Here is a 26,883-nt window from a genome sequence, read left to right as displayed (position 1 = left end):
ACTGCCCCTTATGCCCCTCTTGTGCACCCTCCTTTCCTTATAATAGTATGTTTCAGCCACTGAAGGTGTGGGATGAAAAAGTGTGTTTACACAGATTAGCGCTTGTCACGTTGAATAAAAGCCACTCTTTCAGTTTCAACTTCTTAGTAACAGCAGCGAGGAGATGTCATCATGACTCAATTTTCCCCAAGGTAAAGTTCCACGTCTGTCGGAAACTCTTTAGCAAATGCTTTTCAGGAGTAGAACCATATTCATAAGATATACTTTCCCAGCTACTGACAACTGCAGCCTAATCAACTTCCCTACTTGTGGAACCATATTTATCATACTTTTGGCCTTGTTCTTCCCTGAAACAGCTTAAGGATTTTGGGGGCCCTGGGTCAAACGTATTTTCAGGGTAAACATATGAGTCAGCCAAGGGACTTGCTAGGTCATAATAACCTTTTATTTAGTTAGTCATGTGTTAGCCAAACGTGAATCAATTGCATACAGCTTGGTCGTGAGTACCATTTCCCCATTTGCGATACATAGGAAAGAGATGGAAGTGTTAGCGTAATTCTTGGTCACCGAGCTTAAAGATTTTCTGGTTCCAGAGTTTAGTATTTGTAAATTTTAGTGGAGGTATTCCAGTGCTTTATTAAGTTGTGATACACAATGTTTATCAGAGTTTACATATTTTGATGCACAAAATATGAGCAAGGCCGAGTTTTATAGACCTTACTTAAACATTATTGGTGCAAAATTATATTTGGATTTTTAGTGACATGTTTAAAGTAGTTTGGTTTATACTTTTCATCCCCAAATTACAAAATGTTATAGAAATAAAACACTGTGGGAAACTGGCACCATTTTGCAGATCCCCCCCCCCCCTCCTCCACACACACACACTTTTTTGCCTGGTTTCTGGGTGCAACCTGGACTGGAGTGCACTAGGATGCTGCTAACTAGGTCCCCAGTGCCAGTTTTATCTGTGTAACATTTGCAAAGATTGATAACATTGGCAACACCTTTAGCTGCCACTTTAAGTCCCTAGTAAATGGTACTTAGGTACCTAGGGCATGGGGTACTAAGAGTAGGCCCCTGAGGGCAGCAGCACAGCTTGTGTCACCCTCTAGGGCCATGCATCCAGAAGCACACAGCACTGCCATTGTAAGCTGAGTGTTCTGATGCAACCCTAAAAGACAAACTCGACATGGCACACAGCTTGTGTGCCCTGTTCCCTAAACACTGCATGCATTATAGGTAAGTCACCCCTCTGGTAGGCCTTCCAGCCCTAAGGCAGGGTGCACTGTAATGTATGTGTGGGCACAGATGCATGAGCAATATGCCCCTACTGTGTCCTTGCCAAACCAAGGACATAGTAAGTGAAGAGAGCAACCATTTTAATACATGTGCTGGACACTGGTCAGTACGCGTTTCACAGCTACATGATGGCTACTCTGAACCCTGAACAACACAGAATAATGACTCTAAACTGGTACCACTATTGGATTTATTACAAAATGAACCCAGGGGGCACCTTAGAGGTGCCCCCTGCAAAAGCTAACTACCCTGGCATGGTTGCTGGCCAGTCACAACCAGCCTGCCACCACCAAACAAGATGCTGGAACTCTGGGGTGAGAGATCCTGCTCTCCGGGTCTCAGAGCAAAGCCCTCCCTGGGTACAGGTGCAGACACCCCCTCCCTCAGAAATGTGCACTGCCCTGCTAGCGAGCTTCAAAGGGCTTACTGCCCTTGAAACTCGACCCCCAAGCCTGCTGCTAGCAGCAGATGGCTGCCCCCAGTGCAAACCCCCATTTTTGGTGGGAGCAACGGTGGGAAACCACACAAAGGATAGGAGTAGTCATCCCCGGCTTGCACCACCCTTAAGGTGATGTATGCGAGGTGACCCCTCCATTTCATTTACTCCATCTTGCAAGGAAGAAAAATAGCCAATCAGATGTAGAGAAGTGACATCTGCTCACAGGAAGTGGTCACATAGAAGGTGTAGCCACCATACGGTAAATGACCCATTGTTCACTAGCAGGTACTCCCCTAAACATACACTAAATACAGTATTTAGTGGGCATCCCTAGAGCAAGAATTCAGATACCAAAGACAAAAGAAGACCAGCAACAAAGAAGACCCAAGGTTCGAGAACTGAAGCCCTGCTGCACCAAGGAAATTTGCCAAACACTGCCTACTGCACCAAAGACTCGAAACTCCTGGCTGAGGGGTTGCTTGGATGTTGGATGGACTCTAAAAACCCCCGGAGGACCTTCACTCTTTGAAAACGCCAAAGGTCTCCCTCCAAAGTGAAGGCATCACTCTCCTGCAACCCAAGACCATAAAACAAGCGAAGGCCACTTTACTGAGCGGCTGCTGACCAAGGAACCAGATGCTGCAGCTGGACCAAACTCCACCCGACAGACTGTGAGGACAAACCCTGAAAGTGTGCCATGTTTGGTGGCACTACACCCTCAAGTGGCCAAACCGTGCAATAGCCCTACTGGTAATGGTCACCTCATGTCGGACACCGACAAGGGCAGTAAATTCCAGACTATATCAGGACCAGGAGGAAGCCGCAGTCAAGGGACTTCAGAAACCACCAGGAACCCCAACCAGAGTGCCCCTGCTGACCTGCAACCGACCCACAAAGAGACCTACCTCCTGCTGATAAGACCACCTTTGCCCACAGCTCCTGGCTCACCAATTTGCTCTGCACCTGCCACCCTGTGCCATGCAATGAAGATCCAACTGTGCCCTAAGGGTCCCCTATCCCTTGCAACCTTAACACTCCAAGGGGACCCATCAGACTTACCTCTAAGTCCACCTGTGCAGCGCTTTTCCACACTGTCCCCTCAGCAGCCTGGCACCAGCGCCAATGACCTTCTGCAGCTGCTCCCGTCGAAACCAGAAGTCATCTGAACTTTTCCAGCTGGTCCATAGTGCCCACAGACAAAAGCGACATACCTGCAAAACGAGACCTTGGTAAACGCACTGCCTGACTTAATCTGCATTTTCAAAGCAATTACTCCATTGATTCCTATGGTGCGTAATTACGCACAAAAATAATATTTTTATTAAAAATTCAAAAATGTATAACAGAAAAAGTACTTACCTGATGTCGATGATCTTGGTCTTAAAATGTTTATAAAAATCTGACGTATTTTTGTAAATTGGCCTCAAGTTATTCTTTTGAGTGTGTGCTCTCATTTATTGATACTGTGTTTACAACAAATGCTTTGCACTTCTCCATGATTAGCCTAACTGCTCAACCAAGCTACCATAAAAATTAGAGCACTAGGTGGTCTACATTTTACCTCTGTAAACCAACGTGTGGTTGCTAGGACCCCCTGCACAGTGTGCCTAACTTTGCAAACTACATAGAGGGCCAGTCTCCTACAAACACATATTACACCTATAGAAGCAACCTTGCTAGCTCTTTCCCGCAAAATAAAGTTCTATGCCCACTGACCTGCCATCTTTCAACTCTAAAAATATTTTGAGAGATGCTGACACTTTCCCAATAGAAGTATAACAGTCCTGCAGAAACTTGTCAGCACTGGCACTGAAGTAGCAAAAAACGGGGCATATACATGCAGCCAATGCCAATGTTGTGCAATTTGCCTCATGGTAACTTTGGGCCACAGAAGACTACATACATAGAGTCGGGAATTTGAAATGGGCCAACAAGAAAATTTCCATTGTTCTACAGTGCACCCTGCAAACTGAATCGCCCTAGGCACTCCCAACATTTTGGCAGACATGGAAATTATGTGAAATGTTCTTCTAGAATAACACAATTTGATAATACTTTGTGCCTATTATCAGGGAACCTGGAATTATGGATTATACAGCAAGGCATATATTGAAAATTATGGATTTGCTGCACTCAGCACAACATTCAACACCTGCTTCATAGTTTACACATTTCAACAAATATATGTACCTAGTGGGACTTGATTTAAAGTACTATATAAACAGTGCACACGTGCTGCGAGTCAGGGGGAAACACTTTGACAAACTGAGTGTGTTGGCTTTTAGCTTCTGATTGCAGCAGTTAGGCGCTAACAACTTTCCAAATTGCTAATGACCCCATTTGATGCACTCTGAATGTGTGTTTGTCTGCAGCATAAAACAAATCTTCACATATTTAAATGTAATTGAAACAGGGTGGAAAAATATTCTTTTTTGTCAGGAAAGTCTTTTGTGTCATTATTCATGTACTTTTAAATTGCACTCCACGCACAATTCTTTAAGCAGAGATAATCCCCAGAGGGAATCAAAACCAAATATTTTATTTCTCATTTGAAGATTTAAACTATATTTGAGATGCTCAGAATAAAAGAGACACAACTTTTATTTAAACAAGAAGTACTTCTGCTGAGTGTAAAACTGATTATTTTACATAAACTATTTTAGTCTGGGTATAAGAAAGGAGAGTGGTAATAAAGTGGTGCTCCAAGCAAGTCAAAAGAAACATTTGATGATGAATAACATTGTACAAAGGATCTGTCATTGTTTAATGTGCCACATAAAGTGCATCTCGTATCCACTTAATTTGGTTCTTTATTGCCACCTAATTCCTGTGGTCTCTTATTTCTGAAATATGGAAATGTGATTCTAAACTAAAACTTCTCCCAAGTAACTCTGCTAAATAAATATCCATCAGATGCCATGAAACCTTAACTAAAAAACGATAGTAATGGAGCAGGGCAGAGGGGCCCCTTCTGTGTCCTGGGGTTCATATCATTAGGATGCCTCAGACACTGTGTTGCTGCTGGGGGCAGGGACTCGAGGCCCCTTTAAATTTCATTGTGCGCCCGCTTCGCGGGTCGCGCCGGACATTGTGCTGCTGTTGGGGGCGGGACTCAGGGCGCCTATAAATTTTATTGCGCGCCCGCTTCACGGGTCGCGCCGGACACTGTGTCGCTGCTGGGGGCAGTGACTCGAGGCCCCTTTAAATTTCATTGCGCACCCGTTTCGCGGGTTGCGCCGGACACTGTGTTGCTGCTGGGGGCAGGGACTCGAGGCCCTTTTAAATTTCATCGCGCGCCCGCTTCGCGGGTTGCGCCGGACACTGTGTTTCTGCTGGGGGCAGGGACTCGAGGCCCCTTTAAATTTCATTGCACGCCCGCTTTGCGGGTCGTGCCGGACATTGTGCTACTGTTGGGGGTGGGACTTGAGTCACCTTAAAATTTATTGCGCGCCCGCTTCGCGGGTCGCGCTGGACACTGTGTTGCTGCTGGGGGCAGGGACTCGAGGCCCCTTTAAATTTCAACGCGCGCCTGCTTCGCGGGTCGCGCCGGACACTGTGTTACTGCTGGGGGCAGGGACTCGAGGCCCCTTTAAATTTCATTGCGCGCCCACTTCGCAGGTCGCGCTGGACATTGTGCTGCTGTTGGGGGTGGGACTTGAGGCCCCTTTAAATTTCATCACGCGCCCGCTTCGCAGGTCGCGCCGGACACTGTGTTGCTGCTGGGGGCAGGGACTCGAGGCCCCTTTAAATTTCATTGTGCGCCCGCTTCGCGGGACACGCCCGGCCGAAGCCCGGGCCAAGGGCGGGCCCGTCTGCGCCCATCAGAGGCCGACTGGGCCCCCCCTCTGGGCCCTAAGGTACGATACTGGGCCCTCCTGCTATGTGTTGTTAAAAGTGTTACTTGAGTGCTGGCTATCTTATTTAAGTTAAGTCGTATGTGGCGGTGCTAGGCCCTTTAAGCACCAGAGGCTTGATAAACCTTACTACTCTTCTTACACAAGAATAAGTGTTTTAGGCAATCTTTATCATTTCTGGTGCTGTGACTTGCATATTGTCAGTACCTCACAATGGGAAAACGCAAAGCCGTGGACGTTCCACCTCGCCAGAACAGCACTAAAAAATTGAAAAAGCATACTAAAAACCCAGTGAGTCCCGCTAACAGTAAAGGATTCAACCCCCTTGATCTTTTGAAAAGCAATCCCCATCCACCTACAAATAAGTGTGAAACCTCGGGGATGGGGAAAATACCAGAAATCTTCGGCAGGAAGAAGAAGATACAACCAATACACTCCTCAGTTTTTACCTCTCCAAGTGAGGATTCTTTTGCCCCTAGGGGTGAAATTGCCCATATGACAGTAGCTATTCCCTCCAATACTGTGGATATTCCATTGAGTCACTCGGATTCTCCTCCCATGGGCACCATGGCTATCCCCTCCCCCCCAAGCCCTGAGATTGTAGTGATTCCTAATATCCCATGCACTAACCGATTTGGACTACTGGAGGACGAGGGAGATTTGCCTACCAGTGTAACACACATTCTGCATGGAGATGCTACTGAGAATATTAGTCACCAATATAAAGCGCTTGCTTCGGGTGGCGCGCAAACTTTGCACGAGAATGTCAATCTAGCCCTCGTTTTACGAAAGGTGGACTAAGTAAAGACCTTGGTTGTATCCTTATTGGGGTTGATGAAAGAGAACTTAGTGCTAAAAAAGTGTTGTAGCTGCCAGATAACAAAAAAGAAGGTGGGGTTGGGATTGGGTGGGGGAAAAATTGTACCTAAGTTAGGATTAAAATCAGTCATTTCTTCCCTTAGGATAGTGATGAATCCCCTCCCATCAGATTCAACCCCGCCCCCTGCAGAGAGCAATCAGACTGAATCTGTAAGGTCACGCCAGATGTGTACTGGAGCTTTTAACATTGGTGGTGCCCGGGGGGATGTTCACACTGCAACACGGCCCAGCCTTGCGGAAGATGCACCTGTGAGGGCTGTTACATCTTGTGGGTTAGGTGGAGCAGTTGGCCCCCATGGGACCCCCAGTGGATCAGGTATCTCCCTGACCGGTATGCCACAGCAGGCAAGACAGGTACAACACCTGGGCCAAACAAGTAGAGCCAGTATTATCTTTTTGACTAACGTTCCCAAACTGCTACCTGGTTCCTTCGAAGAGCATGAATCCCTGACCAATAAGGTTATTCACTGGTTGCGCTTTAGATGTGATTGTCTCTCGGTTATTAGTTTGGATATCCGTGAGGTAGGAAGACATAGTCAACCAGGGCTAAATCATGATTATATCTCTGTCTGCTTTATTAAAAAAGCTATGGTGAATCATCTCATGGAATTTATAACACAAACACATGATTTGTGGATCATGAAAAGGGTTGGCCTCAACCTTTCTTTAAAACCACCCTGCATTCGTACAGAAAGGATTACTAGTGAGCGAGCCCCGGCCCTGGAATGTCAATCCCCGTGGACCACAAGTCCTCCCATTCTTTGAACCCAATTGATTGACTAAATAGCAAGCAAGATGTGTGGTCAGGTGCTATCACTGGGGATAATTGCATGGAAGAGGGACCCAGCCCCGCTAACGGCAATGATCTAGGCAACCCAGAGTTTTCAATTTTAACATGGAACCTAGCTGGTCTTCGTAAGAAGCTGGGGGACTCAAAGTGGGCTACTTTTATAAATAATTTTCATATTTGCTTGTTCCAAGAGACCTGGGATGATGAGCAAATTTTCATTGATGGGTTTCTTCATATAATATTCCTACCCAGCCTTCGGAGAAGGGTCATAGCCGTCTTAGAGGGGGTTTACTAATGCTTATTAACAAGCACTTGCAATGTGAACATTGTTGGTTAAAAATAGATTCTGTGGATCTAATGGGAGTGCAATTTACCCTGCATCGGGAATTCAAAATTATTGTTATTAATGTATTCGCAAGATCCGCTCCTAGGGGGCTCGAGTCTCAAACTCTGATACAGTTGACAGAATTTCTTGACTCCCTAAATCACCCAGTTTATTTAATAATAGCAGGAGATTTTAACTGTGCGTTTGAACCCTCCCATATGATCACTGGTTTAACAGATGAGGAAGACGAGATGTGGGGAATCCCACAGCTAACTAATAATTACCCGTGCACTTGTTCCCGTGTAGCCCTCCAGCTAGTTATGTTATGTTTAAAGTATGGTCTCAGGGCTTGCAATTGACGTACACCTTCAGATTGAAATTTGGCACCCACCTTCAAACGAGGGATGTCCTCAAGCGTAATAGATTATTTCTTACTTGATATTAGGTTATGGCCTCTACTAAAGGACATGAAAGTAGAACTCCGATGTGAAAGTGACCATAACCCCTTGTTATTATCTATGGATGGGGATATTTTTAGGAGAACCTTGAATACACAGGGCAGTGGTTCCCTCTCCACTGTTGAATAATAACTACACTAAGGTCTCATGGCCAAAGGTTTTGTCTGGTTCTCACTCGATGGCTGGGATTTATAAATTGTTTGTAGATGAGTTGGCAATCTACAAGGAACATGCAACTGACAACATCCCTATCCTAGACATTCACCAAGGAATGCTCAAGGGATTGCAGAGGTTCTTCTATAAAAAGACTAGAGCCAAAGTGGGTGATGATCTTTCCAAGGCTGACAGAGGATGGTATAATGAGGGGTGCAGTAGGGCCAAATTTGAATTAAAAGGTGCTATTAAGACAGGCTCCCTTGTAGAGATTCAATCAGCTAGGCGATCATATAAGAAGGCTCAAATATTAGCAAAAAAGCTATGGGAAGATTCAATTTGGCAGGGTCTGATTTATGCCTCGGAAAACAATAATAATGTGATGTTTTGGGAACTATTGTCCAGAGGGCAAGGAGGGGGCAGGAGGCGCATAAGGAATCATATTCAACCTGAGATGTGGGTAGATCATTTTACCCAACTCTATGCAACCCCTCAAAACCCTTTAGTTGGACATCCCCCAGCACATGATTCAAATCCCCCAATGCTGGGCAGTTGGGGTGACTGTTCTGAACCACTCGTCTTCACTTTAGAGGAAACTAAAATTGCAATTAATTCACTAAAATCAGGAAACGCGCCTGGCCCTGACAAGATACCAGGTGGCCTATATAAATCAGAAATAACTATCTGGTCCTGGTACATTAATTTGATTTTAAATAGAATCGCTGCTGGTGGTCCAATTCCAAGCACTTGGAAGGGTGCTGAGATAATCCCTATCTTTAAAAAGGGTAATGCAAATTCCCCTACCAACTATAGACCCATTAGTTTGATTGATAATCTGCAGAATTTTTTTGCCAAACATCTGCTAGAGAGGTTAACTAGCTGGCTCCAAGAACATTAGGCCCTTTCCATATTGCAAGCGGGCTTTCGTTCTAAAACTAGCACAATAGATCAGGTCTTCAGATTAACTCTTCTGTACTGGAAGTATGTGGTCCTCACAAAACAACCCCTTTTTGTTGTCTTCGTGGACCTCAGATCCGCTTTTGATTTGGTTTCCAGAGAAAAGCTTTGGGAAGCACTACTTCAGATGGGCGTCCCCACCAATCTAGTTCTTTTGTTACAACGGCTACATGATGATACATATGCACAAGTGAGGTGGGGCGACCAAGGAGAACTGACTGATAAGATCCCTATACGGAGGGGAGTTCGTCAGGGCTGCGTTTTGGCTCCCACACTATTTACGCTATTTATTAACAAAGTGGTACAAATCCTGTCCTCATGCACCAATGATGCTCCCACTCTAAACGAGCAGAAGATCCCAATACTGTTGTTTGCTGATGATTCTCTTCTCATTTCCAAGACCCCTATGGGCCTCCATATCCTTGTGGATAGATTCAAGTCCTTCTGTGATGACCATGGATTGGAATTGAATGTTACCAAAACAAAATTGATGGTGTTTACCTCTGTCTGCAGCCGAGGATGCACCATCAATTTGGATGGGGCCCTATTAAGTAGAGTTAAGACCATAGACTACTTGGGCGTGAGGCTCTCAAATAACTTGCATTGGGAGGAACAAATTGTTAAAAGTGTGGGGCTTCTTCAGCATAGAGCGGCTGCTATTCTGCACTTATATAAGAATTCTGTATCCAAAGCTGTATCTCCAGCCATCAAAATGTATTTGGCAAAGGCGCAGGGTGCAGCCATCTATGGTGCTGAACTATGGGGATTCTCAGAGAGTAAAAGATTAGCAGTAGGAGAAAACAACTTTGCTAGGGCCCTACTTGCGTGCCCCCAGAGTACTCCTCTGATCCCCATGTCTTTGAACCTAGGTTTTAACCGTATAGCCAATTTGATAGCCCTAAGACCCTTGTTATACTGGGTAAGGATTTGGACTGTTCCGGGACTTATTGTATATATAGATTCAGTACTTGACATTTTAAGGAGACCAGGAGCGGCCACCATACCCTGGGTTATGCATGTATCTAACTGGTTCTCTGATCTGGGTCTACAAAGGTTTTGGGAAGAGCCACACAACTTGGAGAGCTCTGATAAGACCCTCTTGAAGACAGTATATTGGTCTCATATAAAGAGTGATTTGGTTCGATGTATATCCCATGGTAGGTTGACAAATGTATTCATTGACTTCAAGTGGTATCCCCAGTTTGAACAATATTTTAATTTGATTCCTGACTTACTGGGGAAGGGTCTTTACGCACGCTTCCGCTTTGGAAGCCTCCCGATGTTATCCTTAACTAAGAATTGGGGAGGGCCCTCATCTACTGATCTTTGCCCAGCTTGTCTTGTTTGCACTGAAACCACTGAACACTTTATGTTCTTTTGTCCTGCTTATATGACTCCTAGATCAAAATGGATCCGCGCAACCTGTCGAGATCTGGGCCTGAGGCAGTGTTTTACAGCTATTAGGATTTTAAAGAGCGACACTTCAAAAATGTTATCCATGCTGTCAGCAAGTTCCTTGCGACAGCTTGGCGTATACGACATCGCTCACTGAAATAAATTTGTATTTTTTGTCAATATTTATTTAGGAAGTAGGAATTAGAAGGTATGAAGAAAAGGGATGTATTCCTTCTGTTATGTTTTAATCCATGTATATGTAATTCGAGTTATTAAGTGAGTTTTCATCCTTTTATTGTATGTTTTTTAAATTTTGTAATTAATGTATTTTTTTATGCTTTGATGGCCTCAATGACCGAATAAAGCTATTATTATTATTATGATGCCTCAGAGAGAAATCTTTTAACAATGGTGTCAACAAATCAGAGAAGCCAACACAGAGGCAAGCCCCTGAGTTGTTCTAAGCTTGGAGGCAATAGGGAAGGACCTCATGTAAAAGCCACGAGGCACTAAAACACAAAAAGTCCCTGTCAAATGACTCATTGAGACATGCATAAATTAATGTAATCCACAGAAAGCATGGGGATACCAAATTGTAGAAATATGTTGTATTGGCCACAGCCCTGTACAAGGTGGGTGTAAGCACCAAAAGGGCCTTGCTGGTATAGTGTTTCGAGGGTAACTAGTGTAAAAGCCTACACTGAAGCAACTGAATCCACATGGGGAGAAGCCTGACGCAGTCTTTAAAAGTTCCAATACAACAAGCCCAATGCAAGACCACTAATGTAACAAGATGGCAGCCTGTTGGTGGAGTATTATAAAACTATCTGAACAGATAGGGACTATACTTATACTATTTTGACTCCAGAGTCAACTAAATGCAGCAAAATGTTTTTTTTTTTCTTACCTTCAAAATCACACATTTTATTCTGATGGTTTTATTTTGTTGTTATTTTCAGTTAAAGAACAATATTCAGAATCCCATTACCAAGCTGTGGAGAGACTTGTTGAATAGCACCAGTTGTGCAACTGTTTGAAAAAGGCTTTGTCTTTCTTGACCATCATGCGTTATGAACGCTGGCTTTGGCAGTGATTGGCACCATTGACTACTTGAAAGACAGATTCATGAAGTGGGTTTTAAGCAGGCCAAGATATCCATACACGCGGAGGATACTTGTGTTGTGTACACGTTTAATGATGTGGTTAGTGGTGGATAATGGCATCAAGTAAAGGGGAAACTTAAGGACTGCCAGTTTGTCACTGTCTGTTTGTCGGTGCTTTATGTAGGCCATTTCTCCTCTGTTGAATGCATTTCTATATTTTATTGAAGAAGTCATCATTTTGCTTGACGATTAGGGTGGATATCCGTCTCAATTTAAGTGTATTTCATGGTTACAGGGATAAAATGGATCACAACTGAAATTGGTGAGCAACACATAGACTACATTTTAACTTATTTAGTGCACCTGAAAGTAAATTGTTGTTGTGTGGGATGATGATGGTAGTGGGAGGGTCTAAGGGAAGTGCCCGACCTTTGCCTAACAAACATTTTCCTCATCTAATAAAACGTAAAATACTGCATTCAGCGAATTAAATGTCAGAGAGTATTTGAGAAAGGTTGGGGTCCTAAATCCTGTCAAATAGTAACAGGTGTTAGTAATCAACTATGGAAAAAGCAGAATAGGAAAATTTGGCGAGCAACCTCAACAGTACTAAATGGAAGTAGAGTATGTACACCTACCCTTGCTTTATACTACAAAAGAAAAAGGTCTCTTAATATGCAATGTCCACGCAGGTGATGTTTAAAGTAAAATCCAGCTTTCCTTTGTTCAATTTTTTTAATACCAGCAGTTACAAATAAAACCGAGTTCCCAACCTGCTCAAGCACATGGTTTGGACTGAACTCCTCCTCCACCTGCGAGGAATGGTACCGCTGTTGTAACATCCGGTGCTTCAAATCCTCCCTCAGCAGCCAGATGGGGTCTACTGAAGTGGTCTTATGCATTTCTCGGTCTTCTGATAATTGGTGATCTATTGCCAGAAAAGTACAAAATGTAACTACAAAGAATAACAACAGGTATACAACAGTGGCGTAACAAACGCCTACACAGCCCACGCGGTGAGGGGGGGGTTGAGCTCCAGGCGGCCTCTCAGCACAGTAAGTATGGAGGGGGGAGAGGGAGCCTTGAGCCTAAGGTCTGTGCATTTCTGTGAGACATTGCAAGGGGGAGCACCTCGCTACATCTTGCAGAGGCAGGTAGTTATAATGTTACCGTCCCTGATACAAAATCACAAGCGCTATTCTGTGCCTTTTCGATTTATACATTGTAACAACGATAAAGGTTACATATCAAGTTAGTGAATGCTTACCAAAGTGTCCCATGTCCAGAAGAAATTTGCAATCGAATATTTCATCATCTAGAAAGGTTTTCAATTCGGAATCTGCTTTAATTCTGAAATGTAAAATAAAAGAATCTTCAGTGAGAGCTTTTAAACGTTCACTAAAAAAAAAATATGACGCAGTTAATTCGCAAATACGAAAGTTGCACAGGCGTATAACTCTTACAAATGAATCTACAACGTTTAACGGTTGCTTTATTCGTGAGGAAAACACCCCTCAGCTCTCACCTGCGAACCTTTTGCTGAAGGGTTCTGCAAATCTCTTCAGCAGAAGTTCAACTAACGCTTTGGAAAGAGGGGGTGAGGGGCGGGGAGTCATGACATTTGCCATGTAAACATTTGAAAGACATAATATTTTATGCTGTGTTTAAATTATGCCATGTTCAAACTGTAGGGTGTGACACCCGTGACAAAAACATGTAAGTTAATTGATTAATTAGATAGCAGCCTCTCTGTTTTCAATTCTGAAAGCAGAAAGAAAGGCTGAACAGAAACTGAGAAGCATGGCCCATGGCCTGTGAGTGAAGAAAGTGACTTCGCGAAAAATTCAACGGAAAATAATAATGCTGAATCTTAAAATTGGAAATTCTTCTTTCAAGCAATCTGAGGACGTCTATTTTGGACGGTTCCCACTGAAGCATTGCTCTTCTGGAAGTTTGGAGGCGTTTCTTAGAAGTATTTTCAAGCCAACTGGCCTGCAATGCGGTGTGGTCTGCTAAAGGCAGAGGCCATGCCTGATTACACTATGTTCTTTCCTTTTGTATGGCTGTTTATAAGTTCTACAAAGTTGCCCAGCTTGTACAAACCAGCTCGCCCAAGTCTATGTAATTTTAAGCTAAGAGGATGGCTCAGTGAGTTAAACACTTATTAAAGTGATCTGCAGGTCATGAGTTTAAATTCTGGGAAAACGAACTCAGACTTCTAACCTTTGAAAGTCGGTAAATTAAGTATCACTAAAGAGGATAATAGCAATAGCTGTTATTCGCAGTATTTAGTGACAAGTGAGTCTGGCACTAAGCGCATTATAAAATAAATAAATGAATATTATATGATATATTGTTTATTCTGCAGTAATAATTCACAATATTGGGTATTCTGCAGGGCAATACAGTTACAAGATGGGAATTAATGGTGAAGAACGAGGAAGCGTGTCTGCTAGTGAGGCTGAAGAGAATGGTGCCCACAATGTATGCAAATTTTATCCATGTGAGGCAGCTTCTCCAACTCTGAAGGGCAATTACTGAATAGGTTAATGGGATAGGGCAAGAATTCTGTAAGTAACAAGCACATTTTAGGTTCAAAATGAGGACAACAGAATTCTATAAATAAACACCCATGGTCTGAAAGTGAATTAGTATTTAGAAACGGGGGTATGCTTGCTAACATAATAAGCACACCCTGGTTAGGTCTCAATGCAGTAGTAGTAGAAATGTTGACTATCCCATGCTGTAGCACAAGCTGCAGGAAATTCCTCACATAAATGCGTGTTAAGTACAGGCAATACCAACAACTTGTATGCCAATTTAAGTCAATAAAATAACAAAGTCAAAAAATCCCAATTCAGTGAAGAAAAGAAGAGAGGAATGTATTAAGCCAAAAAGCACCAACATAATCAAAATCACATAATGAGAGGCAGAGCCATGAGTGTTTAAAGTTTTTAAGTAGAAAGCACCAGTGTAGCACAATGTACCAGTGAAAAATATCAGTTTGCAATTTACTGCTAGACCTATGTATGATTTCAGGCCAACTACAATCAGCAGAGGTCGGGTAATCTACAGGAATCACGCTGCTCCAAATTGTTATCTTTACATATAGCCTACTTTTTAAAGCTCAAAGTCCTCAAGCAAGGGATGGGGCAAAGTTAAAATCAACAAGGTTATCTCAGAGCCAGATATGGCATTATTGAGCTGATCCTGAAGCTGTTAGGTTTGGGAGAAAAGATCCAAGCAAAAAACGCGAGATTCCATGTCCGCCAATATTGTTTCGACCCAGAATAGATTTGACGCCTCGTCCAAGGTTGTGGCATAATGCTCAGTCAAGTCAAGTCAAAATATCTTTATTCGGCCACTATAAGTGACCATAAAAGCATAAGATAAAAATCCAAATGCATTATACCTTTCAGAGAATAAAAAACAGTTAAAGTAGATAATGTTAAACACGGCAACAATAAAACAAAGAAGCAGCAATGCAAAATTCGATAAAAATCACTCCATAAGCTATTAAAGTGTGAACGTTCTTAAAGCAATAGCAGCAATAATATAGCTAAGAATGTCAGTACAAAGTTCAACAGAAGATAAACCTTGCAGATAGATATCAGCCCCTTTTTATAAGATGTAAACTTCTTATTTTAGGAAGATTGGATGAAAGAAGCGCAATCTAAGGGAATCACAAAATGAGCAAAAAAACATAAAGTGCAGCGTAGGTTGGGCAGTAACAGCATCACAAGGTCAACATGCGTGCCAAGTACTGCCTATGGGAAAGAACACAAGGAAACAAACAGTGTTGAATCTCAGCCTAGTGAGATATAATCTACGTTTTGGATTAATTATCCAGGCTAAATATGGCTCCATACCTTCAGAAGTAAACATTTGCATGTATCTAATCACTGATAGCATGTCCAGCGTTCTCTCAAGCCTGGCTTCCATTCTATATGATGCATATGCCCCCTTAACTATCTCTTTAGATTTTGAGACAATGCTTTTGGTCTATCAAAAAGGTGACTATGGCCCAGGCTAAAAAAGATATTTTTTATGTAGGCCATCCATGGAATCTCATCATATTTTCTAGGCTTAGACAATCCGCCAGCACCTGTCTCGAACATCGTGTCTTAGGGATGCACCATACCTTTATCCATAAGGGGAGTGGTGCCATACTGACTTGGCCTTTCAGAAATCCTACTCCCAGTTGTATGTGTACAATAAGACTCGAAGTGGTGTTAGGGATTGCTAGGAGTCTGCACAGGAAACTGTTTTCCGCTAACTGGAGTTTGCCTATAGCAACATGACCCCAAATTCCTCCTCCCTAAGTGGCCACTGATAGGCATTTACTTTTATAGACCTGGATCTTTTCCCTAACCGGCTTTTGGCCTAACTATTTGGCAGATATAAATATGGCATCGCCAACAACCCACATCTTTTGCGCTCTTTGGGTCATTACCCTTTCCCATCACCCATTTTGATCTACTAAAGTACCTAAATAGTTAAAAGTAGACACTTTCTCAATACGACTCCCCCAATAAAAACTTTTTTTGATTTGGTATGTTTGTTACCACATAACATAACAAAATACTTTTACTGGCTCACTTTGAGTTTGACTAAGCATAAAATCATTAGAGCCATTTAAAAGCTTTTCAAGACCATTGGCAGCCCGAGCTAAAACATCCGCATTATCTGCATGCAGTAACACCAAGACTACCTTGGTACCAATTCTAAGGACATTTTCAGTGCATGATCTTAATACTTTTGCTAGAGAATTTATATAAAAAAGGGAAAAGGAAAGGAGCTAATATGCACCCTTTCCTGATCCCTGTGACAACCTTTATGGGGGCTGTACAGTCCCCATCATGTCAGTAGTGCACTCTAGATGTAGTGTCCTGATGTAAACATCTTATCAGATCTAATGGAGGGATGTCAATTCCCACCTGTTCCATCAAATCCTACAACATGTCCCTATCTATGAGGTCAAAGACACAGGAGGGATCCATAAAGGTCACATGCAAGACACCGCTTTTGGCCTTGACTTATTTACCCAAAATAAGTGTGAAGTTGAGGGCTTGCTCCACAGTCCATAGACCTGGTCAGAACCATACTGAAACGGACAGATGGAATTAGCCTCTGCCCAGAACTCTAGTTTACCCAAAATGACACACCCTAAAATCTTTGCTGTTGAAGCTATCAGTGATATTGGGGAATAACATGTGGGTGAATTTTGATCATGTTTTTCGTAAATGGGTACTAGTTTGGCTTCCTGCCATGAATCAATCGGGCTGCCCCTCACTGCAGCCTTCAACACATTTGTGACAAATGGTGCCCCAAATTCTACATTTTGTTTAAATAACTCAATTGGTAGCCCATCAAGCACAGGGGCCTTCTCGTTGATGGCACACATGAAAGTATTTGTTACAGGGGCTAGGATTACAAGGTCAGCTATCCAGCTTTCATTCATAGGGTGGGAATGTGACAGTCAATCTCTAAAGATGGACAATCTGAGAAAAAGGGGCAGTTAAATAGATCCGAAAAAAGTCTAGAATCATTCAACTGTGCTACTATATTTAAATCCTCACAAGAGATCTCCCTGATAACTTGTATTCTGTGATGGAGTGTTTGCACATATTTGGTTCTTGTTGCTCTAAAATCCATAATGTTATGGAGGGTAGTGTTGGTAGCTGTCTAAAGGGCTTTAAGAGCATCGTTACACTACAGACTAAACCACAAGTGAGCATATCTCTCTTTGGGAGGTTTATTTGAAAGAAGCCCACTAGAAATGGCCCTACAGATCCCCTTGAAGCTATCCAAATCTTTTGCGGGATCATCCTCCATAGAGAGACAGCCCAAGATCCTATTAGGGTTCTCACTAACCAGGTCATTGAGAAACTCTTTTGGGTTAATAGAACCCCACTTTAAGCAAACCCCCCTGTTGTCTGTATATCTATTAAAGGGTATAATCTTTTCAAGTGTACTTTAGTGATAAAAAGATTTTAATTTTAAAATGACATGGTTATGGTCACTTTGTGGGAATAAACACACCTCATAACCGCCAAAATGCTGTTCCAGGTCCCTTGACAACAGGACAAAATCTATAATACTGCCCTTACCCCTTCCTGTAAAAGTGTGGATTTATTTCACCATTTCCCCGGATGTCAGCCGAAAGGGTTAAATTATGCACAAAGATTAACTGATTTTGGGCTTTGCCATAAATTGAATGTACAAAATGTCCAATATCATCACCATGAATATTAGTAAAACCTCATGTATGCTCTCTGTCACACAAACATTTGGAGATGTTTAAAATTACCTGCCTAAATGATCCTCAGGATGTTCCCTACACAGGCTGGCCTCTGGAAATGTATGCTAATACAGTCACCTGCAATGTTTTTTCTCAATTGACCAGGCCAGCCCTCCCTCCTTACCATTATTATCTCATTTTTGCACCATGCATTAAAGTGTTTGCATTTACTCAACCAATAATCAGCCCTATTCTGAAGCTGGTCTCATGACTCCTGTTGATTGGATCTAAGGGGGGGAATCCCCAAACAAAACTAAAATGTACAGACAGGCTGCAGGGGGAAGACTCAAAATGTATTGACAAGGTGCAAAGACTGGAACATCAACTTCCTTTTCAGGTAGTGGATTAGCAGTTGTTAAGCAAGAGTAAGCTGAAATAGAGCGACCAGTCGGTTTTGAAACTATAGGCCTCTCAGGATCCACGTGTTGAATATTTACAATGGATATGCATTCATGGTTGTCTGCAGAGTTTGCAGAGGAACTCTCACCCCCAGCCTGATGATTACTTAGCGAAATATTACATGTTATGTGTTCATGTGCAGAAGTCTACTACCTTTGTACACTGCCTGGCCCATAATTGGGCGTTGAAATATCTTCACCAAGAGATCCCAATCCAGTCCAAGTATTCTGACACTGGCTTTAGTATCCCTTCAAGAATACTTCTGAATTTTTTCACACAAGTCATCAAACGACAGGGCGTCCTGTTGCAGGGACTCACATGTGTGACTTGCAGAGGAGTGGGTTTGTATTAAAAGCTGAAACCAGGAATGGAGCTGGCGTTTGTTACTCTGCTGGAGGTGGGGGCAAGTTGTTTACGCTTTGCTGTCACATTCCTTCCTAACAGTTTTTTCCACTTCCCCACTAAGCTTTGGGCAGGTTGCTTGGTTTGAGAATGACCTGTTACAGACTCAACATCTATGTTATCGGTAATGTCAATGTGATCACTAGGGCAAACTGGCACTTGCAGGGGTCCACCCCCACCCTCAAAAGGCCGAGGTATGTTACTATCTACGTCAGGAGGAGCATAAAAAGGATGAATAGATGGAAACACCCCATAGTCCTAGGGGAGCCTGCGCCCTGTTAACTCGATTTCATTAGCAATAATCTCAATGGCTCTTTCTAGCATGACATATGGTAGAAACACACCTGCTGCATTAGCTTTCCCATAGCTATGAAAACAAACAGGATTCAAAACTTACCGTACCACTACCGGGCAGGCCAACAGAGTTCTCTGGGTCCCTTAATAGCAGCCCTTAGAAAGTAGGCCCAACAATGGCAGATGGGGATGGGCGCCCTTGGCCTGGGCTTTGCCCAGATGTGTCACGCACTGCAGGACTGCTACACACTTTTAAGCGTTAAAGCGACTTCAGCTGGCAGCTAAGGGTGATGGGGAATGTAGCCCCCAGCAATGTTTGGCATTTCCCCTGCTTCCCCTTTGTCAGTATCACAGCAGCAACAGTAACAATGTAGCAAAGAGGGTCCCAGTGCCCAGTCACTTTTCTGGTTCTCAAAATCCAACATAGGGTCAGGCTGGAAGCTGTAGCCAGGCATGGCTCCATGAGGTTACCTTTAATGCTAGGTAAGTCTGAGCTACTTTATACATGGCAAAATGCACAGAGCAGGCCAAACCTGTGTTTTTTGCTTACTGGAGAATCCTCATCTCCTTGTCCTGGTTCTCCGCCGGTGTAAAAAATGACCCACTTTTGTACAACTGTTGAGAAAGTTTATCATAGTCGCTTCTGTAGCCTTCAGGTCCTGAGTCTCTGTTAATTGGCACCAGATTTCTCTGTAGCCAGGGCCCCTGCAGAGTCCAGCCCTGAGTAGTCAGCTGGAGGTTCTGGGTCTGAGGAGGCTTTCTGCTTTTTGTGTCCCTCTAGAAGGTAACAAGAGGCCATCAACTTGATCTTTGTACAGCCTGGGTGTCAATAGGAGTAAGAATTTATTGAGGTTTCTTCATCTAGTATTCAGGCAGAATCTTCTTTTCTGAAGATGTTTTCAAGAGTGTTCTGAGGAGGTGGTGGGTGGGTGCCAGTTTAATCCTGTGCAGAAGCCAGTAACTGATGAATTCCCTATGCCCAATCCAGACTATTTTCTTGCAAAGGCTCACCTCCTTTTTCAGCATTTGCTATTTTGGTTTAGTGCAAACTTTCTGAGAATCCCTAAAAGAAGATGGCTCTTGCCATCTTCCAGCTAGAGGAGCTCCAGTCCTTGCCAGTCCAATTGGTCAAAGCCAAACTTGGTTTCCCTCCTGCTGTGGATCGTGTCAGGAAGTCTATGATGCCCCTGTAAATGAATAATATCAGTTTCTGACATCCCCATTTCACATCTCAAAGAAAGTAGGCAGCCAACACGTGTTTAGCCTATAACAACCTTTTCAAGGCTAAATGCAAAATGACAGCAGGCGTAAATCAAAAACAGATAAGTCCTAGTCGATCAACAGAGTCAATGTTGATGATAACTTTACTAACAAAGCAGAGCCGAGTATCAGGTTCCCATGTATATGTCAAATCTTTATATCAATTGTAGAACTCTGTAGAACTCAGGTAGCACAGTCAAAGTAAACAAGAGTGCAGTGAGGTCTTGATAAGTCCCCCGGGGTACTGGCATAGTGCGTAGTGGAAATCAGTTCATGGCCGCACGCCGCCATGGACTGATTTCCACTACGCACTATGCCAGCACCTGAGTGCTACACTTGATATAAAACAGATTTGACGTATACGCATCGCTGCCTGCTTTCTTTCAAATAAAAAGATTTAAATCATACTGGATTCACATACTTACTGGATGGTCCTTTACTATTGTGGGACTACTTTAAGCTGCTCTGAGTGTACTTTTTGCTTATGTATGATGTGGGATCTTTTCTCACACTTTATGGCACTATTTTGGTAGCATAATGCTTTTACCTGTTGATCAGTCTGTCTTTACAAATTTGAATTTAGTGTAGCTACGTAAGGGAAGTGCTGTACACATTAGACCACTGCTACCTCTCTCTTTTTTTCTGTTGTATTTCTAAACGCATTTGCTTTCAGGCAGCACAAACTACACTTTATTGATATTACGTTTCTACTAAAGTTATCAAAAATATGTGTTTGCAACCAAATTAGATTTTTGAAACCAAGTGAAAAATAACCTTTAATCATAGTTCTAGTATTTCCCAGGCAGCAACATGAAATAATGTATTTTTTTTCATAGCTAGGTCCATGCATGGAAAATGCAGCTTTACATACAGTGAAAACTGTTTTGGTAAATTGTTCACTGTGTGTAGCAAGCCATATTTTCAAATAGCAAGCACTCGTCCCAGTGGGCTTAAAAGGCACACTTTAGAGGGACTTAGCTAATATATAAAAATAGTTTTTTTTTTTTTTTACATGACACAGGCATATTTCCTTGCCATGCTTTACTGTGGTGCTTTTAAACTGTAGCCCAGCCAGAGCAAAAGGGGCCTCCTTTAAGTGAGACAGGTTTGTGTTGTATGTGGGGGGTGTAAATCACGATTTTTAAAGCTCCACAGTGCGTATTTGCTAAGATGCATTCCACAAGCACTACCAACCACATCTGCAGTATTCCCAGTTCATGGCGAGCTACGTCTTCTGGCATTGAACAGCTTACGTGGCCCCTAAAACTCCAATTCCTCTCAACACTTTCTGAGTCTGAGAAAGAAATAAGGTAGAGACCTGGGCACAAATGGATTAATTGCTAGCACTGCTGTCCAGCAGCCTTCAGAGGACCTGTCACTGTACCAGACTGGGTCCTTAAATATTCATTTAGACTCTCTAGACTTGGGAGAAGCAGCAGAGGGTCGGCACTGGAAAGAAGTGTGTGACTGGGTAAGTATACAAGGCAGCGGAATGGTTGGCAATATGATGGCTTAAGCAGGCATATAATAGACATTTTTAGCTAATGCTGACTCCGTGGCACCTGGTGGTCTACTGGCATCTGGTAGTCATCCCTTTGTTGCTATCATATGATGGCCAATCATGAAATCTTTTGGTTATTGCTGTCCTCGGGAGGCAGCCATGGCATTGGTGAACTCCTCAAGCGTACAGCACCAAATCTGGTATATGGTGGCCCTCCAAGACATCTGGTGGCCATCCCTACTACCTGAATATAGTGGGTGTAAAATCACACACATTAAAAGTGTATACATTTTCTTTGAAACCGTTTCCATTATGAATTATTAGCTGTCATCTTGTTTTTCTATTGTGTCCAACTTGTACACAGGTCCGCTCAACTTTCTCCCTTCTGACATATACAGCCTCCTTCTCATGTTTGCTATCTATAAGCAGGTATTCACAAACGAGTGTAGTCCATCATGAAAGAGTTCAGATTCGTTTTATCTTTTTCAAGGTTCCTTTTCATTGCTCTCGCGACAAGGTTGAGCACCTGTTAATCTAAGTTTCAGTCAGGTGTGTCTCATTCGAAACAGAGCATGTGGAAAACCTATCAACAGTCATGCAAACTGAGGAGGGTTAACATTATACACGCCTAGCTAGGGGGACACGATGCTGCCTAAATGTGTACGACAATACCTCTTCATATAGGGCAATAGAAAAAGAGAAAACACAACAATTGTAAGCTGATATTGGGTACAAAATTAATAAATATACTAAAGAGAAAACGAAAAAGGTATTCAACAGCAAAAAGACTGCATTTTCAGAAAATGACAATCTTTTGTTTGGAGAAGATTTTTGTCAAAATGCTTTTAGTGCACTTTCAGAAAACAGACGCTGTGAAGGCAATTAGCTTACTTTCTAAAAACACCACTCATTATGAACAATAATCAGATATTATTAGAATGAGTGCATTTCCATAATATATTTAAAGCTGATTTTTTAAGAATACTGCAAGATGAGTTGTGAACAGGTGTTTCTTATGTAAAGACATAGGCCCTCATTCTGACCTTGGCGGGTGGCGGAGGCCGCCCGCCAAAGTCCCGCCGGCAGGATACCGCTGCGCAGTCAAAAGACCGCCGCGGTTATTCTGAGTAGCCCATACCGCCATCCTCTTCCTGGCGGCCAAAACCGCCAGGAACAGGATGGCGGTATGGGGCTCGGAATCCCCATGGCGGCGCAGCAAGCTGCGCCGCCATGGAGGATTCCCCAGGGCAGCGGGAAACCGGCGGTGCACCGCCGGTTTTCTGTTCCTGACCGCGGCTGTACCGCCGCGGTCAGAATGCCCATGGGAGCACCGCCAGCCTGTTGGCGGTGCTCCCGCGGTCGTTGGCCCTGGTGGTTTTTACCGCCAGGGTCAGAATGACCCCCATAGTTTGTTTTGTGAATGAAAAACGGGGAAAACTCGTATTCCAGTCCGGAACCTGGAACCTGTCATTACAAAAATGAAGAATAATAGTTTCCAAGAGTTCACTTTAAAAACACTAAACCAATGAAGCGCTTGCACAAAGTTCTGAGATACATGGAAGGGAATTTGCACCTTTCGCAACCGTGATTGACTTATCAATATGAAGTGAGCTATATGCACACATAAGGATATATTTTAGAAAGCTATATTTTTTCACGCACAGATTATATACAGGGTGTGCAGATGACTTCATACGAAGACACATTGTGTGTATAATACACTACAGTCAGAAAACCAGAGCTAAATCAAGTATCAAGAAGGCTTGAGAATAATTATCTGATATTTCTGAGACGGTTGTAAACAGATACACTAACCTTGGAAAGAGGATTCTTCGGGGAAAAACTGTGGCTGAGAAGACAATCCGAATGAATATTTTATGCAACTACTTCCCATTTGAGAAACCTCTCTACCCGGAAGTAGGGATGTAGTTACGTGGTAATGGTTCCTATGGAGAAAAGATGGACAAGAGAGCAGGCGTGTAAAGAAAGACTTAAAGGCAGGATCTACGTATCGAGGATGAGAAGCAGGCTCCCAAGAACAAAGACTTGTGCAATGAGGATGAGAAGGAGAGGAGAGAATCAACACTAAAAGAAAATGCCAGTGCAGGCAGTGGAGAGGGCGAATCACGGAAAGACAATCTGGAAGCAGATTCGTGGAAGGGAAGCATCAGCTGCGGTCCTGAGACAGGCACTGTGGTCCCTGGCACAGCAGTCCTGAGGCCAGACCACGATCTGAGGCAAGTCCTCGGGGTACGGTGTGGTACAGGGGCCTTGTTCAGTCTATATAGAGGGATTTGGAGCTCAGTAAACAATAAGAAGGTAAACAACACTCACTAGGGCCTTTCCTTGGCGGAAGTAAATCATTGTATTCTCCAATGGACCAGTGATTGATGAGACTTCTTGGGGTTCACAGGGTGCTACAAACAGTGGTTCTGGAACAAGGGATGTGGGAGGTGCTGCTACACACCAAGCTAACCTTGAAGGAGTTGCACTGAAAATGAACAATTGACAGAGGCCTTTGTATATCTAGCTTGTAACGTGTAATAATTTTTCAAATACCTCTGTCAAATGGCTTGCTCTCACTAGCTGCTAATAATGAATTTTTAAAAGAAGTGTTTACTTGTACGTTTCTTTTCTCTGACCCAAAAGTGAAAGAGCTTTGCAACATGGCCCTGGTAGAACTGTTAGGCCATCTTTACGTGTCATACAGAGCGCTATCCGCAGGTGGTCTACTGCCTCGTTTGAGTAAGACTGGCATAGAATCCTCACAGCCGTTTTCCCCCGTGTGGGAGAACCAAAACTTCGTTTAGCGGCCAATACTTCTGGTTGTTAAAATTGCATGAGGCTGTGGCTTCAACAGCAGGCAATCCTTTGTCCCCACCACTGCATAAGCACGTCGTTTCAGCATTTAACACTCCCTCCTGCTAGGGAGCATTTTTCCCTTCATTCTAACCTCTCTATCCTTCTACCTCCACCCCAGCAGGACACAGAGGCCCTTGCACACATTTACCACCTGCTAAGAGCATCTGGTAAATATGTGTATTAAAACCTGTGGAATGGGGAATACCATGAGGAATTTCCCTCAGAAATAAAGTGATTCAATGTAATTCCTCATTCAGAGAGGTTTAACTCATAACAGGCAGAAACACATGCATAGACACTGGCTAATGACTTGCATGCTGGCTGCTGGGAATCTCTGCATGGAAATCCGCCCAGTTTGTAATCATGACCTTGCAGGGGTACAAGAGAGTATGAAAGGAAAAGGCTACCCTTTATCAGTGTTTTACAGCACACATATAACAATGTCAATGGATTTACAAATTAAGGCCCATATTGATACTTTTTTGGCGCAAAACTGCGCAGGCGCAGTTTTGCGTCAAAAATATTACAGCCGGCTAACGCCATTTTGGTGTGCTGTGCGGGCGTCAAATTTATACTTTGACGCACGGCGGCGCAAACCACAGGTGTAAGTAATTTGTTTTTACGCACACCGCAGTGTCACGTCGTGAAGGAAAACGACGTTAATGCGGCAGAAAGGACTGTGGGTCAATTTACGACACCACAAACCGGATATGCAGCGTTATTTGACGCAATAGCGTCAAAATTGCCGGCAAATACAGCCATTTCAGCAGAGGAGAGCCAAAATGGAGTCCAGATGCCTGTACAGACCCCAGGAAGATGACAACAGACCAGGAACCTGCCAGGAGGACCCACACAAGAACCAGGACAGGGAGAAGAAGAAAAGAAAGTGTTGCTTCAGTGCAGAGGAGCAGGAAATCCTGGTGAAAGAGGTGACGGAACACCAGCGCCAACTGTTTGTCACCTCAAAGTTGCCAATCAGTAGGAGAGAGGCAATATGGTAACAAATTGTTGACAAGGTTAACAGTGTGGCAGAAGTATGCAGAACAGTCATCAAGTGCAAGAAATGCTGGAATGACTGCAAGCGCAGGACCAAGGAAAAGTTGGACAGGAACAGGAAGGCAGCACTGCAGGCTGGAGGTGGGAGTCCAGCACACCAGGAGCTGCTGGACCACATGGAAGAGATGGTCGCAACCGTCATCCCTGAGGAGATCGTCACAGGGATTCAAGGACAGGACAGCGCAGACTACCAGAAGACAACACACATGTAGGGTAAGTCGCATGGGGAATTAAGATGCACTAATGTCAGCTACAACCGGGGGGGGGATACCGACTACAAAATTCATGGAAGTCATCATATACATGGAGTGGCATGGGTAAAGGGGTACGGCATGGGGGCATGGCCTGTACAGAGAGAAGCTGGGGCACACCATAACACAACACCAACAACAGTTCCATGGTGGTATGCTGCCATGCCAACGATGTAGCAAAGGTAAAGCCACGCCGAGAGGCAAGGGCACAACGTCAAACTGACATCCTGTCACACGTGAGCCACTATACCCCCTGCATTAACTAGGGCCCAATTAACAACCTCTAGCCATACAGACAACTGGAATGTAACATTGACAACAGTTGCCACTACCACCTCCGCTGTGTGTGCAGCTCAAGTAGCCAATGGCAGTAACATCCCCATGGATCATACACACCTAAATTAGTGGGTTGAGGATGACAACTTTAACAATCCCCTGAAACAAGACAAATGTTCCAGTCCTGTCAATTGTGAATGCCCATAGTTGCCGCAAACATCAGCCAATGTCATCAACATTAGGAGCTACACAGCACTAAGGTCACACCCATGCAGCATATGCCAGGATCCATCCTGTGCCTAGGTCACAATGCAACATCCCAAATGTCATACTGCTCAGACAACAGCATTGAGGGGGAGGACACATGTAACTGGTCACTGAAATACACCTGCACAGTCAGAGGAGGAAATAGGACACTGCTACGACTATCAAAGCAATCCAATGTCCACACATTCCCCAACATCAGCTGTGCACATTATCAATGTTAACATCCGTATCGTGCCATAACAATGCTATGCAAAAGATCAGAGACTGGGGCAGTTCCAGATTGTTAAGTGTGCTGCTAGTGCCATCAGAGCACCCACAGCCAATGAAAGGTCTCACCATGAGAATGGATGTAGACGGAG

General features: G+C 43.6%; 1 protein-coding gene across 2 annotated transcripts in view; it reads right to left on the bottom strand.

Moving 5' to 3' along the window:
* Window positions 1-26,883, bottom strand: part of CCDC148 (coiled-coil domain containing 148) — a 777,160-nt gene that overhangs the window by 380,899 nt on the left and 369,378 nt on the right. For both annotated transcript variants that reach the window (XM_069225141.1, XM_069225142.1), the window contains 2 exons: window positions 12,923-13,005; window positions 12,429-12,583 (listed from right to left, as the gene is read on the bottom strand). In XM_069225141.1, the coding sequence (XP_069081242.1) occupies window positions 12,429-12,583; window positions 12,923-13,005 (238 nt within the window). The remainder of the gene's footprint in view (window positions 1-12,428; window positions 12,584-12,922; window positions 13,006-26,883) is intronic.

Source organism: Pleurodeles waltl, chromosome 3_1 (assembly GCF_031143425.1).
Source record: "Pleurodeles waltl isolate 20211129_DDA chromosome 3_1, aPleWal1.hap1.20221129, whole genome shotgun sequence".
NCBI classification, from domain to species: Eukaryota; Metazoa; Chordata; class Amphibia; order Caudata; family Salamandridae; genus Pleurodeles; species Pleurodeles waltl.
The sequence above is the reverse complement of the archived record's forward strand: the minus strand, read 5'-3'. Positions and strand labels throughout refer to the sequence as shown.